Raw genomic sequence first — 24,592 nt, 5'->3', positions numbered from 1 at the left:
CCTGGCAGGCTGGAGGACTGTGCTCTTGGCCTCGTGACCTCTGACCTGGCTCTGGCAGTGAGGGTCAGAGGAAGACGAGCTGGGCGGACAGCTGGGGCCAGACAGGATGGAGTCTGCTCAGTCTCTGACACTCTTGCAGTAGTTCACACCGGCATAACCATCCGCCCTACAGCCAGTGCGTTCTCAGCGCTGCTGCCCTCATCTTGTTCAATGTCTGTGTGTGAAAAGCCGGTTCTGTACTCAGGATGCCTCCCTTGGAGCAGACTTGAAGGAGCGGCGCACCTGAAGGCAAGCCTACAGACATGCTCTGGGCTCATCGTGCTCACGGCCGAAGCCCACCTAGAGCTGTGCAGGAGCACCTGGCCGGGCTCCCAGCACCTGGTCCGTAGTCACGGAGCTGCAACAGCACCACACCCTGCCCAGGCGAAAGTCGGTCTTGTTGGAGTGTATTTCTTTGATGCCTAGTAAACCTCTGTGGTTACTAATTAGATGGTGATGCTGCTGACGTTGTTGACAGACGCCATTGTTGACTCCCACTCACAGCAACCCCATACACAACAGAACGAAGCACTGTCTGGCCCCACACCATCCCCGCAATTGTTTAAGCCCACTGTTGCCGCCACTGCAACAATCCATCTAAATAAACAGCCGTCTGCACTTTCTCTCTTGTGAGCTGTCTGTTCTTGGAGTTTCTCAGCTCATGGTTAGGAGCTGTGACTAACCCCCTTGACTTTACTCTGGTTTTAGGTGGGCAATGAAGAAGCACTGACCACTGCTTAACACACGGCCATGGGGCTGGCTGGCCGGCACGCGGCCTCATGCTCACCTGCTTGATCTGCTCAAGCCTGTCGTCATCTTCAAGGAAGAAGGTCAGGTACATGAAGGACACGTCCACGTCACAGTTGCCCCCAAACTGCCTGTGCTCCTCCACAGTGTCCTTCCCTCCAGAAAACGCATGTTTGTTGACCTGCGCCAGTGAGGGGACACGACACCTGTCAGTGCCTAGGCCAGCGAGGGGACGGTACGCCCATCAGTCCCTGGGGCAGTGAGGGGACGGTACGCCCGTCAGTCCCCGGGCCAGTAGGGGGATGGGATGCCCATCAGTCCCCGGGGCAGTGAGGGGACGGGACACCTGTCAGTCTCCGGCCCATGCGGGGATGGGAAGCTCGTCAGTCTCTGTGCCCACTGTGTGGACTCCTGGCCTGAGCCACGTGTGGGAAGTCAAGCCCAGGCTGTCTTCTGTGCACTGAGGCCTGGGCGAAGGAGGCCGAGCCTGGCAGTGGAGGGCCCTGCCAACGGCTCCTTCCTGCTGACTTGACATGAGCTGTGGGGGCTCCCTGGGGGGGCGGGGGCTCCCCGAGTCATGGGGGAAGGACCCCCTGTGCTGAAATATGGGGAGATGTCCTACAGTCTCCTCAGACATCAGAGAAAGGATAAACACAAGCCACGTCCTGCATGAAAACGGTGGCCGGGGGGTGGGGGTGGTGCTGCTGTGGGACAGGTGGCCGGGGGGCAGCAGAGCGCCCAGGAGCGGCCATGGGACGGAGGCCAAAGGGAGGTCAGGAGGGGAAGCAATCCCCACGGCCAGGGAGGAGTGGGGGCCTGCAGGCTGGCCTCCCTGCAGAGCATGCCAAGTGTTAGCCTCTGAACTGCCTCTCACGAGGTGGGGAGACAGAGGGCTGGTCAGGGACAGTGGCATCGCTGGAGACCCTTGGGCAGGGCTGCAGGGAGGTGAGCAGAGCAAGTGCAGCGCAGCTGAAGGGGACCGGGGGCCGGGGGGCTGCAGGATCAAGGTGACAAACGGAAGCTGCACTCCTTCCCATAAACGGGAGCAGGCACAAGCATCTGAGGGGTGGTGGGGGTGTGGAGTGGGTGGGGCTGGGGTTGGCTCCTGTGCTGGGGCTGAGATGGGCAAGGAGCTTTAGAATGACCACCTGGGTCTGGCCTATCCTGCCCGCCCCCCCACCTGTGGGCTCTGACTTCCTGTCACTGCTCACCCAGCCCTCGGGGTTTCTGCCAGCTCCAATGAGTGAGAAATGCCCCAGAGCCACTACCAACACTAAGACAACTTCCCAAAAGCCAAAGGATACAAATGCCGGGTGGCTCTGCTGGTGGGCCCGGCCTGCCTTCCCGTGTCCATGCTCTGGAAACCACAGCCAGAAACGAAAGGGAAAGAAAGTGCCCCGACATTCCACTGAGGGTGGGGACACTTTCCCCATTGTCCACCAGGACCTGCTGGGGCTTTCCAGAAGGGCCAGGCCCTGACTCACGGCTGCCTGACAGGATCCCGTGGGAACAGTCCACCCCACGGACACATGCTGTGTAAACAAAATATCAACAGGGCCATGCACGCGGGGTTACAGAAGGGCCAGCAGTTCAGTACCCAGCTGGGGGCTGGTGACAAGGACACGAAGACGAATCTCTACCTCTAGTCTCTCTGGTGACTCAACAAATACTCACTGAGCCCTCACTGCACGGGCTGATGGACTGTCAGTGAATGAGCGAGCGGTCAGCAGTCCTGGAGGCAGCCCTCTAACAGGAACCAGCCCTCCGGCCCTGCTTCAGCCAAGAGGCTCCCGGGCTGGGAGGGGCAGCCCCACCGTGCAGGCAGGGGAGCCCTGGCCGGGCTGCTGACTCGCAGCCGCATTTTTGGTGAAGCCCTTTCTCTATCCCACGACGAGTGAGAAACGAGAAAGCAGACCAGAGTGCCCGGCCCAGTGGCCGGCCGCCCTGATGCTCAGAGATGGCCAGTCTTTTCTATCTGTTGATATCACCCACATGAACTGTGACCGTGAAGAAAACCGTTACAATGGCCTGCCAGACAGTGTCTGTGGGTAAGGAAAGCAGAAAAAGAGAAAGAGACAAACTACAAAACTCTACCTAAACGAAGGACACACCAACTTCACCTGCTGTCCAGGACCATGTGAGGCTGCCTCGGGGTGCAGGCAACAGCTGGGGACCCTGCCCTCCTGCCCCCCAGGGGAGCTGGAGCTGGAAGGACACAGGTGTGCTTGTTCGTGTGTCTCTGTGCATGAATGTGTCCGTGTGTCTACGTGTAAATGTGTCCATGTGTAAATGTGTCTGTGTGTCTTTGTATGTGTCTGTGTGAACGTGTGCCTGTGTGTGAACATGTCTCTGTCTGTCCACGCATCTCTGCCCATCCAGGCTGCCCTCCCTCCAGGGACGCTCACCTTGGTCTTGATCTGCTTGGCTGAGTCTGTGAGGAAGATGGAGGAGTTGGGGTCACTGGCACTCATTTTGGTCTGGGCCCCCTGCAGGGCGGGGAAGAAGGTGGAGTGCAGCAGGGCGGGCTTCGGGTAGCCAATCCTGGGGGCCACGTCTCTCGTCATCCTGAAGTAAGGATCCTGGAGGGAGGGAGCTCTGACAGGTCAGCTGAGGGGCTTCCCAGGAGACATGCTCCCAGGACACCCTCGTGCTCCTCCCTCCGCCCTCCCTTTCGCCTCCTTCCTCAGGAAATCTCAGGTGTCTCCTGCTGACCTGGTCAATGGCACAGGGGATGAGGCACTGGATGTCCGTCCGGTCCCTGAAGATCTGTGGGAAGGAGCTACTGAAGGAGGGGGCGGCCTGGATCGCGGGGAAGCTGATCTTCCCTGAGGGAGAGAGAGGGTCACCACACGTGAGCTCACGCACCGCTCTGCCCCCCCAGGCACTGCTGCTGCGGGCGCCATCCAGCCGGCTCGGACTCATGGAGACCTTTCACCTAACAGGACACAGGAGTGCCTGGTCCTCTGGCACCTTTGTTAGGTTAGATCATTTGCGTCCAACTCTTAGAATCCCAGTTACAGAAATTAGCAAAAACAGGTTTCCCCTCATTAAAAAAGTTACAGTCATTACAGAAATCTGAAACATCAGGGAAAGTAGGGAAAACCTGCAGTTCCGTGTCTGGACCTCCAGTCACGTGCTTCCTGCCACGTTTTTACTTGATGTACTTTAACTGTGACTACAGTACATATTCAAGGAGCTCTGGTGGTGGTGTGCCTAAGGCATTTGACTGCTAACCACAAGGTTGGGGGTTCAAACCCATGAACCACTCTGCAGAAGGAAGACGGGGCTATCTACTTCTGTAATGATTTACTGCCTCGGAAACCCAATGGGGGTCGCTATGAGTTGCAATCAACTTAATGGCAGTGAGTTTGGTTTTTGGTTTATGGCCCATATTTAGACTTCCTTATCTTTTCCACTTTGTAGCATTGATCTGTATTGTTATTAAAAGCATCCTCCCCTGTAGATGCATCATACTGAACCATTCTCTTAACTATTGGGCAAGGAGCCCTGGTGGCTCCCAACTGTAAGGTTGGCAGCTTGAACCCATCAGCAGCTCTGCGGAAGCAAGCCCTGGAGACCTGCTTCTGTAAGGGTACTGCCTTGGAAACTCTCTGGGCCGTCCTCTGTCACGGTTGTCATGAGTTGAAGCTGACTTGGCATCCAACAGCAGCAACCACTGGGCAGTTAGGCTGTTTGCCACCTTCAGTTGTTCCAAGTTACGATGACTATCTTGCTACGTAAAACTGTTCAGCATTTTAGATGCTGTTGCTACTGTATTATCAGCTCAGGTCAGCAGAGGTGGAATTATTGGGTCAAAGCGTGGGGACCTGTGCATGATTCTGGACATGGGGTGCTATGCCTGCCCGCACATGTCCAGCGTGGTCCCTGGGAGAGCTGAGTCCAGGCGTCCTCTCGACAGCACGCACAGTGTTTGAGGCCCCAGCTGAGGCCGTCCCTGGGGCGGGGCTGCTGGGCACTGCTTTGCCTCTCTCCCTGCGCAGCACTGTCTGACTCTCTCCACTGCACAGCCATACCCCAGATCCCATCTCCAGGGCTCCTGGCCTGCTCTGGAAGAAACCAGCTGGGCCATCACCACCACCACACAGGTGGCCATGAGGGTTAGTGGTGGGTGTGCACTTGGCTATGATCTCTGTGGCCTGGCAGACACTGGAGCAGGTGGCGTAACCACCTTCCCTGTGGTGATGTGGTGTGAGCAGCCAGTGAGGCGAAAGGGGCGCTTCCTTGGGGGCGTGGCCTGCGTCCAGCAGACAGAGTGCTGATTCTCTCTCCTGACTCTGTCCTCTTCTTAGCTTCTGACCTCTGGTTCTTGGCACATAAGCCTGCAGGTCTCCAGCCTGCTGCCCGACCTGCTGATTTGGGGTTCATCAGCCCCTGTGACCCCATGAGCCAGCAGAGGTCTCCAGCCTGCTGCTGGACCCCATGATGGCACAAGCCAATCCTTGAAATCAAGCTCTCTCTCAATTTCTATACGGGCTCCACTAGTCTGGCTCCTCTAGAGGACGCAGCCTCCAATAGCAGCAGGGGCTGTTTGTGGAGGGAAGGTGTGGGCTCCATGTGCAGGGCCTGACCTGAGTGCAGTTATGCCTCCCATTCAATGGAGAGTGAGCCACCCTCATCGTGTTAGATGGATGATGACTGTTTCAGCCACTTGCCAAAGCTAGCAGGCAGCAAGTAAGTGGCCAGGATTCAAACCTGGGTGTCTCGGAATCCAAGTGGTACATTTCTTCCCCCTGTAACACTGCCTCCCTCTACAGCTGTGCACAGCCGTCACTGTAATGCCACCAGAGGCCGGAAGTACTAGGTAAACAAAACCCTTTCAAAGCACAGGGTTCTGTCCCACTTGTCAGGAGTGACTCTGACCTCCAACAAGGGCCGTCAGTGGCACTGCTCTCTGTCTTATCATCCTCGGAGGCTCCTCCCTGATGGGCCCTAGCATGTGTCCCCTCCAAGCAGGGTAGCCACTTCCTTGCAGGGCACCCTGGGGAGCTATCCAGGGTTGGCAGCTCAAGTAAAGGCCTCCTAGGGAGGCAGGGAGGGAGCCTGCAGACCCAGCCATGAGTCTCAAGGACTAAAAGTCTAACAGGAGAGAAGCCAACATCTGAGAGAGACACGGAAATAGAAGGGACATGAAGCCGACAGGCAGGTAGATTGACTAAGAGAGCACATGGGGGAGAGGCCCCAGTGGCAGGGAAACGAGGTCCAGGGAGACCAGGACCAGCAGGTCGGGCCTCCACTGAAGGCCATCCTTGGGAGCCCACAAGCCAGTGTGGGGATACCAGAGTCCTCAATACTTTACTTTTCTCCTTCTAAACCTTAAAATAGATAAATGAGGCGAGGGCTGGCCTTGCAGCCCAAGGTCCAGCCTCACCCAGCACACAAAGCAGCTGTACACATGACATTGGCTGTTTATAGGCCACAGAAAGCCCCATGTCTGGGTTTACTATGCCAAGAGACAAGCTGCAGGTTGAATGTCTCGGAGCTGAAACCCTGCAGCAGACAGTGCACACTCGACCCCAGCCTCCTGGGCGGCTACTCTGAGTCCCCGAGACCCACTCATCTCCTCCTTCAGAGCTCTGTCCCTCGGAGGGGTGGAGGGGACTCCCCTCCCTGGCAACGGCGGGCTCTCTTACCAACACAGTCGCTGTCAGTGAAGCCGAAGATGCCTTTTGCCTGGTTGAAGGTCACATGCTTCTGAATCTTAACCACATTCCTGTAGAAGCCTGGGCTCATCCTGCAAAAACACCCAGAGTCACATGCCAGCCCAGACGAAGTGTGGCAGCGTGAAGCCACGCAGGCCACACGCCAGGCGAGGACCGCAGGTGACGGGGTCTCCCCACGAGGGAGGCCAGCTGCCATGCCGTCTGTCAGCAGAGATGTCCCAGGAGGCAAGGCAGAAGCGCCCTCTGCCTGCAGAGTGCCTGGGAAAGAGAGCAGACGTGCAAACAAGGGCAGGACATGGCCAGAGACTCAGAGGCTAACGTGGAATCTTCATGTTTTGCCGGGTCTCAGTCTGGGAGCCCGGGGAGGTTTGCTGCTGAGACGTGTGTGTGTGGGGCCTCTCTCCAGGGTTCTGGATGGTGGCAGGGAAAGTACGGTGCCCCAGGAGGAGGAGGTCTGTCCCAGTGCAGCAGGCCCCCTGACACCTGCCTCCACTACCTCTTCCACCATGAGGCAGGACTGACCCTAGCCACAGTGTGGCCCTGGTGGTTGGCTCAAGCAGCCAGGCTCTCTTCTGGATGGTGAGGGGTGGGGATACAAAGGCTGGATCTGTGCAGCCATTCTGCCACCACGAGAACAGGCTGTGGATGAGGCAGGCGGAGGGCAGACCCAAGGCAGTTACCCTAATTCACTTTGACTAAGACGCTCAGGAGTGTTCCCTCAGGCCTTAGCATGCACCAGGCAGCAGAAGAACAAAGGTGAAAAGTGGGAACACTTATCTTTACTGGCATCAGTGTCTGCCACTGCGTGTCTGCCCCCACCTCACAGGAAATGGAGGCTCTAAGGATTTGAGGGACTTGGCCAGGGAAGTGAGACTAACTCGGGGAGAGCCGAGTAGAGCCGAGTCTGGAACGCCAAGTTTTCAGGTTCTGGGTTGGTGTCCTCCTGAGCCCCAAGCCTCATGGCAGGATGAGCCTTCGGTGCCACAGGCAGGGCCAGGGTCGTGTGGTGGGCAGGCTGGGAACTGTGTACCCACTGACTTCCTTCCCCCATTCTTTTTGCTCCACTGTGGGCGGAGGCTGGCTCTATTTTATATCCAGCTCCTAAAGACCAGGAAGGAGTCAAAGACGGAGATGAATTTCAAGAAGAAGTAAAACACCAGAGGGTTTAGAAACAGCTCTTAAACAAGGAGCACAAAGCATTTAGACAAGGGATTTGACTTTTCAAGTGTCCTTCCTAATTTCAGGTCCAACACAAAACACTTTTCTAAGAGAAGACCCTTCTGGTTAACCAGCACCTAGGTTTTCACCTCTCCCCTATGTTTGTGAAGAGTTAATGCTTTTGAGTTGTGGTGTTGGAGAAGAATGCTAAGAATACCATGGTTTGCTAAAAAGACTAACAAATCTGTCCTGGAAGAAGTGCGGCTGGAATGCTCCTTAGAAGTGAGAATGCAGACTTCATCCCACCTACTTTGGTCATGTTGTCAGAAGGGACAATTCCCTGAAAACGGGTATCATGGAGGGTGAACGAAGAAGGGCACGGGCCTAAATGACATGAACAGACACAGTGGCTACAATGATAGGCTCAGTATAGCAAGGATCGTGAGGGTGGCATGGGACCCAGCCGTGTTCGTTCTGCTGTGCATGGGGTCGCGATGAGTCGGAGATGACTTGACAGCACCTAACAACAACTATGTTTGTAAAGAAAGAGAACGTTCTTACTGAGCAGAGATGGAGGGTGACCGGGAGGTGATGGAGGTGACCAAGAGGTGACAGAGGTGACTGGGATGAGGGGTGACCAGGAGGTGATGGGGGGTGACCAGGAGGTGAAGCCACATTACCCGAGAGATGGGCTTGGGGAGCAGGTGTCATAAAGCCTGGTTCTCACTCAGTATGTGCTGGAAGTGGGGCTGGCCTTTGCACACGGACTGTTCAAAGGCTCAATCACCCCCATCATGTGTACATGCACCCTTCATGGATTGTTATGTGTGCTCTGCTGTTTCTCTGCGACATGGAAGGGAGTGAGACAGGAGCTTGTCAGTTTTGTTCACTGCTGTGTTTGAAGGGTTAGAAAGGACCAGCTCAGAGAGGCACCCCAGGACTCCTCAGCCTCATGGAGGAGGCCTGGCAGTGGGCACCCCCACATTACACCTGATACGGCAGAGGTGAAGTCAGATGCTGGGAGCCGAGAGGGGTGTCTGGTTCTGGCCGCAGGGAGGGTAAGCTGCTGGGAGGAGGTGATGCTTGGTGGTGTCTTTCAGGGAAGATGGAGGCACTGGCCATGAGGGAGTGGAGGGCCAGGAAGGGCTGGGCTCTGGCAGAGAAAAGCATGTGGTGAGGTGAGGGGGTGGAGCCTGACTGCTCCGTCTGTGGGAGGGGCAGTGATGCTGGAGGGAACCAGACCACAGAGCCTGTGTGCCAGGAGGAAAGCGAGGACTTGACCCTAAAGAAGATGGATAACCGGCAAGGGATGCGAGTGGGGGCAGGGTCAGACTGTGCTTTGGTGAGATCACCGGCTGTGGGGGGCTCTGGAGGATGTGGTGGGCAGGGTGGGCGTAAAGAGGCTGCAAAGAAAGGTCCTGTAACAGGGCGGTGTCAGCAGCAGTGTGTGGCTGTGCTGAGGACAGCAGAGCCGGGCTGAGGAGCAGGCGGCACTCAGGCTGCTGGCAGGCCGGGGTGAGAGAAGGGCATGAGAATGCCGGGACATCTCAACAGTGAGACACCCACTATCTGTGCGCCTGCTCTATACTGGGGGTGGCGGTGGTGGGGCTTGCAGTAACACCCAGCCAGTACCCAGAGGAGACAGCGCTGGAACCTGGACCAGTTTCCCTTCAAAGGTCACACTCCTTTAAGGGCATCACAGTGCCTCTGTGTCACATGGCAGGACAGGAGAAGTGATAAAATACCAGCAGTGAAAGCAGACCCTTTGCTCCTTCACTGGCTGGGAGAGAGCCAGGCTTCCCTCAGGACCCCCCCGGAATGTACAGCCGAGACACAGCTGTCAAGACTCAGGACAGGAGGTGACACTGCACAAGGCCCTCAGACAGCTGGTCGCCCCTCAGGGCTCAGAGCACAGCCCAGGGCGACACACACCCAGCAAGGTGGACTCTTGGTGTGCAGTGCCCTACAGGCGTCGCCAGGCCGGAGAGGTCCATGCCTCTGGGGCACGACATGTACTGCCGAGCTGAAACATATCTGTCCTAGGGCCGCCAACCAAAGTCTTCTAACCCTTCTGGGTAGTCACCTGGGATCATCTGGGATGGAGTCCAAGACCGTGGAGGTGTACGGTCAAGATTGTGGAGGTGAATGGTCAAGATCGTGGAGGTATATGGTCAAAGACCGTGGAGGTGAACGGTCAAGACCCTAGAGGTGTACGGTCAAGACTGTGGAGGTATATGGTTAAGACTGTGGAAGTGTACGTTCAAGACCACGGAGGTGAATGGTCAAGACTATAGAGGTGTACGGTCAAGACCGTGAAGGTGTACATTCAAGACCATGGAGGTGAACGGTCAAGACCATAGAGGTATATGGTCAAGACCATGGAGGTGTACATTCAAGACCATGGAGGTGTATGGTCAAGAACATGGCGGCAAACTGTCAAGGCTGTGGAGGTGTACATTCAAAGATTTGGGAAAAACACTTCAGAATGAAGCTGCCCACTAGGCAGCTGATTTGAAAAGTGACCCTATGACATGGTGAACTGTGTCACTCATGAGTTGTGTTCCTCTCTGAGGAAACAGGGACATTTAGAAACAGAGACAGCATAACTGCACAATGCTTACCACGTGTGCAAAGGACCCAGAAACAGAAGAACGCCCCATCACAAGAGAGTGTGAAAGCCTGTGAGGCCACGATGCCCTAGCCCGTCACGTTCCTGTGTGTACAAGTGTGAGACAACACAGCATCTTTCAGTGTTGGCACTGCCCAGGCCTTCCCCTGCATACAGACAACTTGCCACTTTCAGGACTAAGGAAGTGAACCAGCAAACGACTCAGGGCAGAACGTTTCAGGAAACAGCTACCAGACCTGATGCAACTCGGGATGTGTCCAACGTAGCTGATGACTAGACAAATGAGCTATTTATTCGAGAGGCAACCAAGTGCTCTCCGCTTACCCCATGTAGTCAAGGTCCGAGAATATGAAGGTCTTATTGATGTCAAAGCCGCAGGCGATGATGTCCTTGGCATTCTCCACAGCATAGCCATAGGCCTGGTCCAGGGTCAGGTCCTTCCACAGGTACTTCTCGTCATCCGTCATCTGGATGACCAAGGGCACGTTGAACACATCCTGCAGCCACCTGAGATGCACAGGAGAAGAAAGTGCACATCTCTTTGCCCGCAGAAAATGCCATTTTGCATCATCCGAAAACACAGCTCCCACTTAGCAACGTATGTTAAAACTTCCTTGCCGATGGATCCCATGACCTCGCCGTGCTGTGGACTGGAGACTGCTGATGGCCAATGGTTACTCTTTGCTGAGGAAGGGCTCTGTGGGTCAGGCTCTGTGCTAGCTGCCCAACACGCTCTGTTCTGAGGCCCGACGGTAATTCTACCAGCAATCACAAGGACTCCCACTTGGCAGCTGCTGAAACCGCATCTCTGGGCAGTGACTTGCCTACGGTCTCATGGGCAAGGGGCAATGTGAGACAGGACGGGGCTCTGCACTGCACCTTTTCTTTTAGTGTAAGCTCCCCAACTGCATCCCTTCCTCTAGCACGAGCCCTCCCACTGTGCCACTCCTCTGGTGTGAACCCTCCCACTGTGCCCCCTCCTCTGTTGTGAGCCCTCCATTGCACCCCTCCTTTGGCATGAGCCCTCCCCATGCCCCTTGTTCTACTGAGTTCCCCGACTGCGTCTCTTCCTCCAGCGTGAGCCCTCCCCCACTGCGCCCCTCCTCTGCCATCAGCCCTCCCACTGCGCCCCTTTTTCTAGCGTGACTGACTGCATCTCTTCCTCTGGTGTGAGTTCTGTGTGGTAGTTAAATTTGTATGTCAACTTGGCCTGGTTGAGTGGCTGGGCAGCCGGTGGTAGTTATTCTTCATGATGAGACTGGCAATCAACTCTATGGTGGGATCTACCACAAGCAGCTGAGTAGCTACCTTTGGGTATGTGGTCTGCTTCCCGTATATAAACAGCAGCTTTGGGAATGGTCTCCAGCTTATGGCACACTTGGACCCTGCACGTACCCGTGTTGTTGTTCAGCAGCCTGCCATGCTCTGCCAACTTTAGGACTTTCAATGGTAATATTGGGCCTGTGGCTTTTTACTTGTCAACCCTGGGCTTGGCAGCCTCAGCAGCCAGCAGCTGTCTGAGTGAAGAAAAGCCTCCAGCTTCAGTGGGCAGGAAGCTGGAGGCAGAGCTGAAGCCCAAGGCTGAGGGGCTTTCACCCAGCCCCTAGAGTTTGGCACTCTGAACTTGGACTTAAAGCCTCCAAACTGTAAGAGAATAAACTGCTGTTTGTAAAGTCAGAGCAGCGCTAGGGAACCAGAACACCCGCCACTGCGTCCCCCACTCTGCCGTGAGCCCAGGGACAGGTAAGCACAAGCCAGGGCAGCACCAACACTGCTGGAGATGTCTTGGCTGATGGGCACCGACAACAGGACCATCTCATCATTTCCAAACATGGCTGTCACCCAGGTGCTCAGCCCACTGAAAAAACGAGGACATTACTTACTTTGTGAAAATAAATGGGATGAGATGACCGAGATGCATGGCTTCGGAAGAGGGGCCCCTGCCCGTGTACAGATAAAAGGGCTTCTTATTTTCATAGGCGTCAAGAACTTGATTCATATCTCTAGAGGATAAAGGAGAAAGGGAGATGCTGGGATCGTCCTAGAAACATATCCAGGCCCTAGAACTCAGTCGTCCTTAGGTAGTACCATCGGTTAATGTGCTCGGCTGTTAACAGAAAGGCTCAAGATTCGAGTCTACCCAGAGGCCCTGCAGAAGAAAGGCCTGGTGATCTACTTGTGAAAACTCAGCGCTGAGAATCCCCATGGAGCAGGCTATAGTCTGCCACAGGCGGCCTGCCATGAGTCTGGGTCGACTGGGCAGCACCTGGAAAGCTCACTCGGAAACGAAAAATGAAGACAGACCATACCCCACCTGGGTAACAGTGTTTGCCACTTTGGTGCTCATAATACAAAAATGTCAACAACCTTCTCTGAAATGGCTTCTGGGCTTGATTCTCAGGAGCCCTGGTGACGCCGTGGTTAAGCATTCAGCCGCCCACTGAAAGGTTGGCAGTTCAAACCCACCGGCTGCTCCTTGGGAGAAGATGTGGTGGTCTGGTTCTCTAAAGAGGACAGTGCTGGACGCTCCGGGGGCATTTCTGCGCTGTCCTGTAGGGTCCCTATGAGTCGGAACTGACTCAGCGTCAACGGGTTTCGTTTATAACGGGTTTATCTGTGCTTTGTGCTTATTACATTTTGTTTTGTTTTGTTTTTCATGAAATGATCATCTACTTTTAAAATAAGGAAAGAATGAAAAACATAATATTGGAAGAAAAGAGCCCTTTGTTTCTCATACCAAAAATCAGACTTTGGGGGGCTGTAGAAGAAAAGGCCACGCAGACGACACACGGACGCTTCCTGATCACTCAGATGAACGTGTGCTGAGCGTGAGGCCGAGGTGCGTCTGCGGAAGCAGGTGCAGGCGGGAAATCGCTCAGCCAGTGAGGAAACCGGCAGCTGCCGAACGCTCCACCTCATGATAAAACTCACTGCCATCAAGTGATTCTGACTCACAGCGACCCTGCAGGACAGGGCAGAACTGTCCCATCAGGTTTCCAAGGCTGTATTCTTTCCGGAAGCAGACTGCCGCATCTTTTCCCATGAAGCGGCTGGTGAGTCTGAGCTGCTGGCCTTTTGGTTGGCAGCTGAGTGCTTAGCCACCGCACCACCAGGGCGCCTTCGACAGTCTGGCAAACCTCATTTAATTTCCCCGACACTCACGCAGAGCACGATCACCATGCCCATTAACAGAAGACAAACTAATGAATCAGAAGGGCACAACCTGATTTGAGAATGGGCAAAAGCCTTAAGTCATACGGCTCCCCAAGCCAAGGCAATAAAAAAACGTCACCTGGACAGTGAGAACCATAAAATACTGAGTTAAAACACTCTGATTTAAGATCAGCAAAATGGACACCCTTTAGTGAGACTGACCAAGGTAAAAAGAGAGAACTCAAATTACTGAAATAAAGGGATGAAAGAAGGGACATTACTACTGACCTCACAGAAATAAAAAGGATCGAGGGGATACTACGAGCAATTATATGCCAATGAGCTAGGTAACTAATGAAACAGACAAACTACTGAAACTGACTCAACAGGAAATAGAAAACCTGAACAGACCAAACAAGAGACCAAGAGACCGACTTAGTGATTAAAGTCACCTTTCCTCAAAGAAAAGCCTAGCACCTGACGGCTTCACTGGTGAATTCTACCAAACGTCTGAAGAACAATTAACGCCAATCCTTTGCAAACTCTTCTAAGAAATGGAAGTGGAGGGAACAGTTTTCAACCCAACTGATGAGGTACCCTCATATCAAAGTAAGACAAAGTCATCATAAGAAAACTACATACCAAAATCCCTTATGAATACAGACCCCAGAACCCTCAACAAAAACTAGTAAGCCAAATTCAACAACATATAAGAGGTTATACATAGTGCCCAAGTAGGATTTCTCCTGGGAATGCAAGGTTGGTTCAACATATAAAAACCTACCAATATAATGAACCACTTCATAGAAGATAGATCCAAACTCAATGCCATTGATGTGATTGTGACTCATAGAGATCCTATAGATAGGACAGAGCAGAACTGCCCCACAGGGTTTCCAAGGCTGTAAATCTCTATGTAAGCAGACCGCCTCATCTTTCTCCTGTGGAGCAGCTGGTAGGTTTGAACCACTGACCTTTTGGTTAGCAGCCCAATGCTTTAACTACAGTGCCACCAGAGTTTCTTATCATCTTAACAGATGTAGAAAAAACATTTGACAAAAATCATGGTAAAACTACTGAACAGACTAGAAATAGAAAGAAATTTCCTCAACCTAATAAAAGACGTGTGTGACTCCTTGGAGAGAACAATCATGGGAGAAAGAAGGGCTGCTTATGCACAGGGAGACAGCTCAGGGGGCAGGAGTGCATGGAGGGATGGACACAGGGAAGAGGTAATTATCAGGAGGAAGTGGGAGGGGAGCTGTTGCATTGTGGTAATCGTGGTCAATGTCATGAGACAAAGTGTATGTGAACTGCTGTATGGAAAGTGAATTTGCTCTGTAAATTTTCACCCAAATCACAATTAAAAAAACTCAGCTAAGATATTTTATGGTGAAAGACTGAAAGTTTTCCCCCTAAGATCAAGAACAAGACACCGATGTACACTCTCACCACTTTCTTGCAGAAAGGCAAGACAAGTAAAAGGCACCCAGAGCAGGAAGGAGGACATAATACCTTCTCTGCTCACAGATTACATCACCTCGTATATACAAAGTCCTCAGGAATCCACAAAAATAGGATTAGAGCTACTAAATGGAATTCCATAGGGTGGCAGACTATAAGACTAATATGAAAAATCAACTGTATTTCTGTATTTGAGCCATGAACACTCCAAAAATCAAAGTAAGAAAGCAACTCCATTGACAACAGCATCAACAAGAGTCAGATACTTAGGAACACATTCAACCAAGGAGGTGCAAGACTTGTGCACTAAAAACTACAAAGCATCATGGGAAGAAACTAAACAAGACCCAGATCGTGGGAAAGACCCTCCATGATCATGGGTGGTAGGACTCATTGTGAAGACGGCAACACTCCTCAGACCGATCCTCCGATGTAAAGTGCTATCTATAAACATCTCAGCTGTTCCTTCTGCAGAACTGCCAAGCTTATCATAAAATTCAGATGGAAATGCAGGAGACCAGAAGAGCCAAAACAATCTTAAAGAAGAAGAACCAAGTTGGAGGGCCCACGTTTCCCAATCTTGTAACTTCCTACACAGCTACAGTAATCAAGACGGTGGTACTGGCAGAGGATGGATATAAAGATCAATGGAACAGACCTGAGAGCCCACACAAAGCCCTCCATTCACGGTCCACTAGTTTTCACCAAGGGTGCCAAGACAATACAACGCATGGTGCTGGTACAAGGGGATCTCCACAGGAAGAAGAATGAGTTGGACTCCCACTTTACACCATATACAAAAGCTAACTCAAAACGATCAGAGACCTAAACATAAGAGCTACAACCATAAAACTCTTAGAAGAAAACATAGGAGCAATTCTTCGTGACCTGAGATAAAGCCATGGTTTCTTAGACATGACATCAAGCATATAAGCAACCAAAGGAAAAACAGGTAATTTAGAATGCACCAAAATTAAAAACTGTGTCCTTTCCAAAGGACATTATCAAGAAAATAAAAAGGCAACCTACAGAATGGAAGCAAATACTTACAAATCACGTATCTGACAAGAGACTAGTATCTAGAATGTACAAAGAACTTCAACAACTCAACGATCAAAAGACAAATAGCACAAGTAAAAAGTGGGCAAAAGATTTGAACAGATGTTTCTCCAAAGAAGACATACAAATGACCAATAAGGACATGAGAATATGCTGAAAGTCACTAGCCACTGGGGAAGCATGAATCAAAACCACAATGAGACAGAGACTGCTTCCCACCCATCAGGGCGGCTGCAACAAAAGAGGATGATAACAAGTGCTGTCAAGGACGTGCATAAACTGGAACATTTACACATCGCTGATGGGAATGTTTCAGCTGCTGCGGAAAGAGACTGGCAGTTCTTCAAAACATGAAACAGAGAGTTACCACCCAAGTTAACAACTGCACTTCTAGTTATATGTATACTCGAGAGCTGAAAACATACATCCACACAAAAACTTGTATAGGAATGTTCACAGCAGCATTATTTGCAACAGTCAAAACTGGAAACAAACCAAACTGCCTACCAACTGATGAGTGAATAAACAAAACGTATAGATCCACACACTAGAATGCTACTCACCCATAAGGAGTGAGTTCTGACACATGCTCTAACATGAAAGAACCCTGAAACAGGATGCTCAGTGAAAGAGCCCGACACAAAAGGCCACACACTGTATGAGTCGACTGATATGAGATGTCCAGGGAGACAGAGTGGATTCGTGGTGGCCGGGGGCTGGGGCAGGAGGAAAGAGGGAGTGACTGCTAAGAAGTACAGAGCTTATTCTTGGGGTGATGAGAATCAGATGGCAGTGATGGCTGCAGAACCTTGTAAACATAATGCTATGTGAATCACACCTCAATCAAGAGAAAAGCCTTCCTTTACATCCCACCCAGAAAGGGGCTCAGTGGGGCCTGGCGTTCCCTCCAGGGAGGATCTGAGGGTCTGGGCCGACCTGCTGCTCTCCTGTCATCGTGAAGTGAGCCGGAACAGAACAACCCTATCTCGGACCACTGACTCCTGAGCAGAGCCTGGAGAGCGGGCCTGCCCTGAGCTGGGCCATCTGCGTGATGGGAGAAGCAGGAACCTGCCTGTTTTCTGATGTTATCTGCGTGGAATTTATGGCTTAAGCCAGGGACATTCTGCTCCATGCACACTCGATTAGTTTCTCTTTTGATATCGCTCATGTGTAGCCAAGCACAATAGGAGGAAGGGGTATATAATTTCAGGAAGCCAACTGTTGATTGTGTGGGAAATGGTGAGCTTAGACAGCAACTCTATTCATCTCTTGTGTTTATGTCATTTTATAATTCACAGCCTACAACCTGGCATGAATCTCATCTGTTATGAACTCTTGACTTCAGCCATGGGAGGTGGGCAGTTTACAAATGGGTAAATAAGGCCAGAGGGTGAGGGACATGCTTAGGTGGATCCCAGTCGCTGACAACCGCCACCGCTTTTCCCATGGGGTCGGGTGGCCTCAGAGAAGAGCCCTCGGAGATGTTCTGCACCGACAGAGGAGGGGTGAGGCGGGTGGGAGGAGCCAGGGGCTGACCTGTGCGAGAAGAAGATGCCCCTACGCAGGAAGCGGTGCGGCTTCTGGCCGGTGGCACGCTCTATCCGGTTGATTAGCTCTTTGTCAATTTTGCTGCTTCCAAACCGCACTGGGAAAAAGAAATTGGAAAAAGAAGAGATGATTTTCACAGGGCAGGGGGTCTGGTGACCAGGCATCACTGACATGGTGAAGTGAAAGACAGTGCTCCAGGCACAAGGTCGAGAGACCTAAACCTCTGACGCCGTCAGTGACCAGTCTTTCTTCCTCGACAGAAAGCAACATGTCTTCCACGTGACCGGTGACAACAGCTCACAGCCAGCAAACCAGAAAACAGTCACAGAATCAAATGCTTTGTGCCTGGGATTGCATTCTGGTGGGAAACATACCAGAATGTGGACTAGCTCAGCATCTTCTAACAACTCCTCCCCCCATGTTTAGCTGTTACGTTTACTAAGGTATAATTTATATATACTGACAACCATAATTTTTTAATATTCTTCAGTTGCTGAACTGAACTTATGCCTGCCCTCACACGAATTTTTCTTCCATGATGGTCTATCCTTAAATCATGGAAACAGCTTTGACTTAGATTCCAGCTCTGCTGCCTCCTTGCTGGTATCAAAGGTCCCAGAGTCAGGGCTTTTCAACAGCATGGCAGTGGTCTCCCGGGGAGGAGGACTGCTGGAGAAGGGCTTATTACAACGATGACTTGCTGCCTATCATCCTTCTTAAGCTGATGTCAGCCTTTCAGCTCCATAATCAATCTGCTGCAGGGGAAGCTGAAGTAAACCGAGACCGACTCGTAATCGCCAAACAAGGGATGATTTAAATGACTGCAATGATGACCATTTCAATAGGTCTTTCCGAAGTCCTTAGTGCTCAAAAAATGCCCAAAGCTTCTATTAAGCAGTCCACTCTCAATCACTGTTTCAGTATAGGTTTTACATTGTTATTTTCAAAGCAATTTTCTAAGAACATAATGTACAACCAAAACATTTCAGGATCTATGTTTTTCTTGGCATTAGAGCTTGACCAGGATCGGCCTAACTCAAAACTGGAAGGCACTGGTGCAATTGACAAGACAGTATGACTTCTCCGGGGAGGAAGGGCGACCCACCAATGAGCTTGTCGTAGTCAATGCCCTTCGCACTGCTCGTCTGCACCGTCCACGGGTCCACAAAGTCCTCCTCGGGTCCGGGGGCCGGGTTTCTGGGAGGGCAATCGGCCTTGTAATCCTCTCCCACCGTCGCTTTGTAGCTCATTTTCAATGACAACAGCATCTTTACCGCAGTGTCAATCTCATCCTGAACCAAACAAATGCAGGTGAAGGTGAAAACGCCCTACCAGCCAAAGTTTGCCTGCTGCATGGACTGAACTGTGGCCCCAAAATACATGGCCCCAAATACTGCTGGCGTAGGAGCTCTGGTGGCACAGTGGTTAAGGCTCAGCCACTCACCGAAAGGTTGGTGGTTCAAACCCACCAGCTGCTCAATGGGAGAAAGATGAGACAGTGTGCTTCCATAAAGATTTATAGCCTTGGAAAACCTATGGGGCAACTCTACTCTGTCCTCCAGGGGTGCTGTGAGTCAGAATCGACTTGACAGCACACAACACACCCAAACATGTGGATGTAATTGTTTGGGGGTAGATTTTCCTTGTTATGTTTATGAAGCCTCACCAGAGCAGGGCAGGCCCTAAATCCAATCTCTTGTGAAATATCAAACACACAGATGAACAGGGATAAAGGAGAACACAAGCGGGAAGACATAAGCCCCTGTGAGGATGGACAAGGAGCTGAGCAATATGGGGTTACAGAAGGACTGCCCTGCAGGCTGACACAGCCCGAGCCTTCCCCTAGAGCCGGCGTCTGAATCCAGACTTCTAACCTCCTCCACCGTCAGGAAGTAAATGTCTGTTCTGTAAAGCCGCCCTCTTGTGGTCTTTCTGTTACAGCAGCTCTGGGAGACTGAGACAGCCACTATGTGACAGGGACTGAGCTCAATGCTCACCACCGGTCACGCTGTCCAGTCTCCCAGGGGCCCCAAGAGTGGGGCTGTCATCACTGCTCTTTTCAAGCTGAAGACGGTGACTGAGAGGGGAAACGGCTTCCCACTGTCTCACGGCAAGTGTGGGCCTGAAAGCAGCTCCCCTCCCTGTTCCCCTACCCCAAGCACCTCGTAATATCACAACACACACTGCTGTCAGTGATGAAGTTCACAGCCTGAAGATTTCTCAACAGTCACCGATGGCAGAGATGTGTGTCCGAGGCAGAGACACGTGTGATCACCCACTTGTCAGGTCACACTGAGCCCTACGCTGGAGCTGGCTTTTGTGTTGCACACAGGTCGAGACGTGTGCTCATGGAAACTGAACCAATGACTCCACCAAGGATGGTGGCAGCAGTTTACAGAAATAAAGAAAATGAACAAGGTGCAACTACTGGTCTGTTCCCATCCAGAGCAAAGAAGAGTGAAGAAAATCAAAGATGCAAGGAGACAGTCCAGAGGACTAATGGACCACGTGAACGCCGGCCTCCATGACCCTGAGACCAGAACTAGATGGTGCCTGGCTACCACTGTCAACCATTATGGAAGGATCACAAGAGGGGGTCCTGGACAGAATGGGAGGAAAGTGTGGAATAAAACTCAAAATCTTAAAAAGAACCAGGCTTGCTCATCTGATAGAGGCTGGTGGAACCCCCAAGACTAAGGCCCTTTGACATACTTCAAGGCCACAACTCAACTCACCCCTGTGGTTCAACAACTTTCAACCAAATGATAAACAGGCCTATGAGGTGAACAGTAACACCAGGGAGGCATGTGGTCATTAGAACAGTCAGCCGTGGGAGACTGAAAGGGCAGGATTTGCCCAGAGATAACGCTCAGAAGGCAGGAAGGGATGGAAAGAAGGATGGAGGGAATGTGGAACACAGGGAGGAAGTGGGAAGAGTGAGGTTACTCTGTGGGGATTGCAATCAACGTCGCAAAGCATGTGAAAATTATTGTCGGAAAAACCAATCTGCTCTGTAAACTTCCACCCAAACCACAAGTGAGAAAAAGAACACAAACAAAGGCAGGACAAAGACGAAAGCTCTGAGCTGGACATGAAGGGGGTAAATCACTGGGACCAGTCACAGCACCGCATCGTGGTGCTTGGCCGAGCTCTCTGTGGTGTTCACACCCTGGCATTGTGGTGCCTGGCCAACCTGTCTGCAGTGTTCTGACCACTGCATCATGGTGCCCGGCCAAGCTTCTGCAGTGTTCACACCACTGCATCGTGGTGCTTGGCTGAGCTATCTGCGGTGTTCATACCACTGCATCGTGGTGCCTGGCCGAGCTCTCTGTGGTGTTCACACCCTGGCATTGTGGTGGCCGGCCGAGCTATCTGCAGTGTTCTCACGTCGGCCCTTTTACAAGGAGTCTTAAGAAAAGAAGCACAAGGTAAAATGGACCCTTGGGTTCTGTGGAAATCTCTCGTAGTCGCCCTCATCCCTGGCAGCCTGGCATTCACAACAGCAGGCTTCGGTAAGCAGAGGAGTCACAATGCACCTCAGTAACTGGCCTCCTGGATCAGAGCTCAAGAACAGCCCCGGTCCAATGGGGTCGCCAAGTGAGCTGCAAGCATCCTCACGTGGAGTCCCCCATGATGTGCTGTCATCTGATGTGCTGTCACCTGGCCTCTCTGGGAGTATACGGCGCTCCAGCCTCCACACAGAGGATGCGCTGCTCCTCAGGACAGCGCCTGGGCCTGGCTGTCATAGTTACTGTGTCAAGTTGGTTGAGTCCGACTACAGCGACTCCATGTGACAGAACAGAACTGCCCTGCAGGGTTTCCCAGGCTGTAATCTTTACGGAGGCAGTTGGTTTGAGCTGCCAACCTTCCATTTAGCATCTGAGCGCTTGGCTAGGGTGCCACCAGGGCCCCTGACCTGGGCCCGAGAAGACTGTTATTCTGCAGTGGGCTTCAACACAAAGATGTGCATTTCAAACGAAACTAGCAGAGATTTGCCATTAAAATGACTCAATGTGTGGAATCAACAGCCGTGGCTACCACTCATGTAAGAGATGAGATGCCTGCCCGTATTGGCTGGGACAGCGTGCTTTCCTCACCTCCTCCCTGTGGTGCTGGCTCAGGGCCTGGAACAAACTCCGATCTTCTGGGCCACCAAGGGGAAGAACTGCCTTCTGTTGATGCACCAGTGAGAAACCAGCTGATGTAGAGTCGATTCTGACTCCTGGTGACCCCCTGTGCATCAGAGTAGAACTGTGCTCCACAGTCTTCAACGAGTGGCTTTCAGCAGCAGACTTCCAGGCCCTTTGTGACGCCCCTCTAGGCGGACTCAAACGCTCAGTCTTTCAGTTAGCAGCCAAGTGTGCTAAGCGTGTGCACTCCCAGGGGCTCCCTCTGAAGCAGACTGTACTCAGGGCCCTTCAATCACTTGCTTGCTGACTCTCCACACCCCACTTGAACTCGGCATGGAGCTGGGGGCACTCTGAGAGTCAATATGTAAGCTGCCCGAGTGGACCCACACCCCGCAAACTGGCCTGACACATAGGCTTGGCCTACTGATGTTCTTCTCCATCTGACATGGATCAGGACACCAAAGCAGAACTTAAAAACACGCATGTTCTGAAGAAAGGCAGACACGAGACTACATTCCGCTTCACATTCTGATGCTCAGACCCCAAGAAGTTTCAGAACAAAGAAGATTCTGCAAAGTTGCAGAGTGGAAACGCAAGGAGTGGCACCCGCCTTCACAACTGCAACCCGAGATGCTAGATGATAACGGAGCAGTGGCTTCAGAACTCTGAGGAAATTACTGCCAACCTCGAATACTACACCTAGTCTGGTCATCAGTCAAGTATCAGGCAAAATAAAGATACCTCTACACATGTGAGAGCTCAAAAAATTATTCCCTATGCACTCCCTTCCTGAGGAACCACTGGGACATCTGCTCCATCAAACAAAGAGGAAGCCAAAGAGGAAGACCCAGGATGAGGAAACGGGATATGCCAGAGAAGTGGGGGGACCCCTGGGCAGCTGTGGAAGGAGATCCTGAGGGGTGGCTAGCGTGCCTGTCCAGAGCAAAGCAGGTGCAGAGCCCCAGAAAAGGCCGCCTCAAGAAGACAAACTCGACCGACTGGTGGACGTGTGTGCGCCGAGAGCGAACTCATCCGACTGGGGGAGAATCTGGAAAGGCAGCGTCCTCGTCCTACAAACAGCAAGCCACCAGGGAGTCAGACCGGGGTGAGCTCCAGAGAAAACACAAGTCAGGCAGGAGAGAGAAAGAACCCCACAGGCTTCGCACTTCAGCTGTCAACAGCGCTTACAGTCAAAACACCGTCAACGCTAACCCCACTGGGAGATGGAGGGGTGAGGCGTGAGAGTAAAAGTGGCAAGTCCTCGACTCCCCCAGAGAAAGCCCTAAACAAAATCAGTGAGGAGTCAGAGGTGGGCAGGAGTGGGAGAAGGGACCCTCTGCCCAGGGGACACTGGGCTTCTGTTAAGGTGATACAGCAGGGGAAGTGGACATAATGGTGACGGGTACACAACACAATGACCCAGGGAAGGGAACACGTGAAGGATGTGGGAAAGGCAAGAGTTTGTTACTATGTGTTTACCACGTATGTGTCTACCACATACGTGTTCCCCATGTATGTGTTTCCCACAGTGAAACACACATCACCAGGGAGCAATACAACAGCATAGTATTTAGAGATGGGGGAGGACCTACTAAGACTCAGTCAAAGGGACTGAAATGTCTGTTTTGGGGAGCAGGAAATGGGGTGGGGTGGGAGGAACTCTGTATGCTACAAAACCAAAACAAAAACCAAACGTACTGCCGTCAAGTCTGATCCGACTCACAGCAACCCCTCCTTGGGTTTCCAAGGCAGTATCTCTACTGAAGTAGATTGCCCCACCTTCCTTCCAAGGACTGGCTGGTAGATTTGAACCACCAGCCTTCTGGTTAGCAGTCAAGTGCCTTAGGCACTACGCCACCAGAGCTCCTGTATTTCACAAAGGCTTTGAGAACCATCTGACTCTTCAGACCACACGTGTTAGTCCTGTTGATAAAGGTGACCAAATGTCAAGTTATAGTCAGAATGCCTGTGACTAAGGCCAGGCCAGGGGACCCACGGCTGTCTCCGCAGGCTGACACAGGCCAGCATGCTCAGCCATGTGTGTGGCGAAGCCCCAAACCACCACGCACCTCGGAGGCCTCTCCGGCTTTGAGGGCCCTCACAAGCTCCCCCTGAGCAGTTATGCTGTTGAACAGCTCCAGCGGGGAGGCAGGGGGCTCGCTGTTGGCCACATCCGCCATCTTCCAGGACCGGGGTTCACAGCTGGCAAGGTGGCAGAGGACTTGCCTACAGGTGGAGACACGACTGTGAGGAAAGAGAGACAGACTGATTAACAAGCCACCACAGCTGCTCTTCCTTCTGTGCACCGGATCCTCCCTTTTCCCACAAACGGTGTGAGGTGAGCAATCATAAAGGATACGGACACCGATACTAGCAACAGAAACGTCAGCCACAATCGGAGGCCACGGGAAAGAGGAAGAGCAAATGCCACTGGCGAGGCCCGAGGGGCTGCGGCGACTTACTGACTCCAGGCATCCTTCCTAGCCAAGGCCAAGTTCCACCTGTTGAGGTGGGCATTGTGCCTCGCCTGGTGCCAGGCACGTAGGCACACAGGTTTGCTCTGGGGAGAAATCCCAAGGTGCCTTACTTAATAAATCCACGGCCACCAGCTTGCTGGAGGCGCTTTATCTTAATTGCCTTGGGGACAAATTCCTGGAGCTTTGCTAAGCAAATGGCTCCCTGTGCCAGCCAGCTGCATTGTTCCCAGGCAAGGGAGGGTGGGGTGGAGAGCAGGGCCTTATCTGTCCTGGGTTCCAAGTGAAGTGAGGACTCCATGCAATTTAGCCCATTCTACATGGTGCCTTGTTTAACTGTGTACCTATTACTCACTATTTGTAAAGATGGGGACACATGGCAGGCTACCTGACATGGCCTTGGGGATAGAGATGTGACCACTGTAAGTTCCTCTCTGCAGGCCACCTGCCTAAACTATCGCCAGAGGGCAGGGCTGCAGAGAGCTTCGCCACCTCTTCTCCCGCACCTGC

The 24,592-nt window shown here is 52.4% G+C and overlaps 1 protein-coding gene across 1 annotated transcript in view; it reads right to left on the bottom strand.

Annotated features, from left to right (window-relative positions):
- Positions 1-23,788, bottom strand: part of WARS1 (tryptophanyl-tRNA synthetase 1) — a 29,485-nt gene extending 5,697 nt beyond the window's left edge. The window contains exons 1-9 of the mRNA XM_007944602.1: positions 23,678-23,788; positions 18,584-18,770; positions 17,467-17,575; positions 12,138-12,257; positions 10,579-10,761; positions 6,438-6,538; positions 3,499-3,611; positions 3,192-3,365; positions 827-967 (exon numbers count right to left, since the gene is read on the bottom strand). Coding sequence (XP_007942793.1) covers positions 827-967; positions 3,192-3,365; positions 3,499-3,611; positions 6,438-6,538; positions 10,579-10,761; positions 12,138-12,257; positions 17,467-17,575; positions 18,584-18,770; positions 23,678-23,788 — 1,239 coding nt within the window. The remainder of the gene's footprint in view (positions 1-826; positions 968-3,191; positions 3,366-3,498; positions 3,612-6,437; positions 6,539-10,578; positions 10,762-12,137; positions 12,258-17,466; positions 17,576-18,583; positions 18,771-23,677) is intronic.
- Between the last annotated feature and the right edge of the window lie 804 nt (positions 23,789-24,592).

The sequence above is a fragment of the Orycteropus afer genome, unplaced genomic scaffold (genome assembly GCF_000298275.1).
Source record: "Orycteropus afer afer isolate SDZICR_OR568_19922 unplaced genomic scaffold, OryAfe1.0 scaffold00128, whole genome shotgun sequence".
NCBI lineage: Eukaryota > Metazoa > Chordata > Mammalia > Tubulidentata > Orycteropodidae > Orycteropus > Orycteropus afer.
Note: the sequence above shows the minus strand (reverse complement) of the source record. Positions and strands in the feature narration are given on the sequence as shown.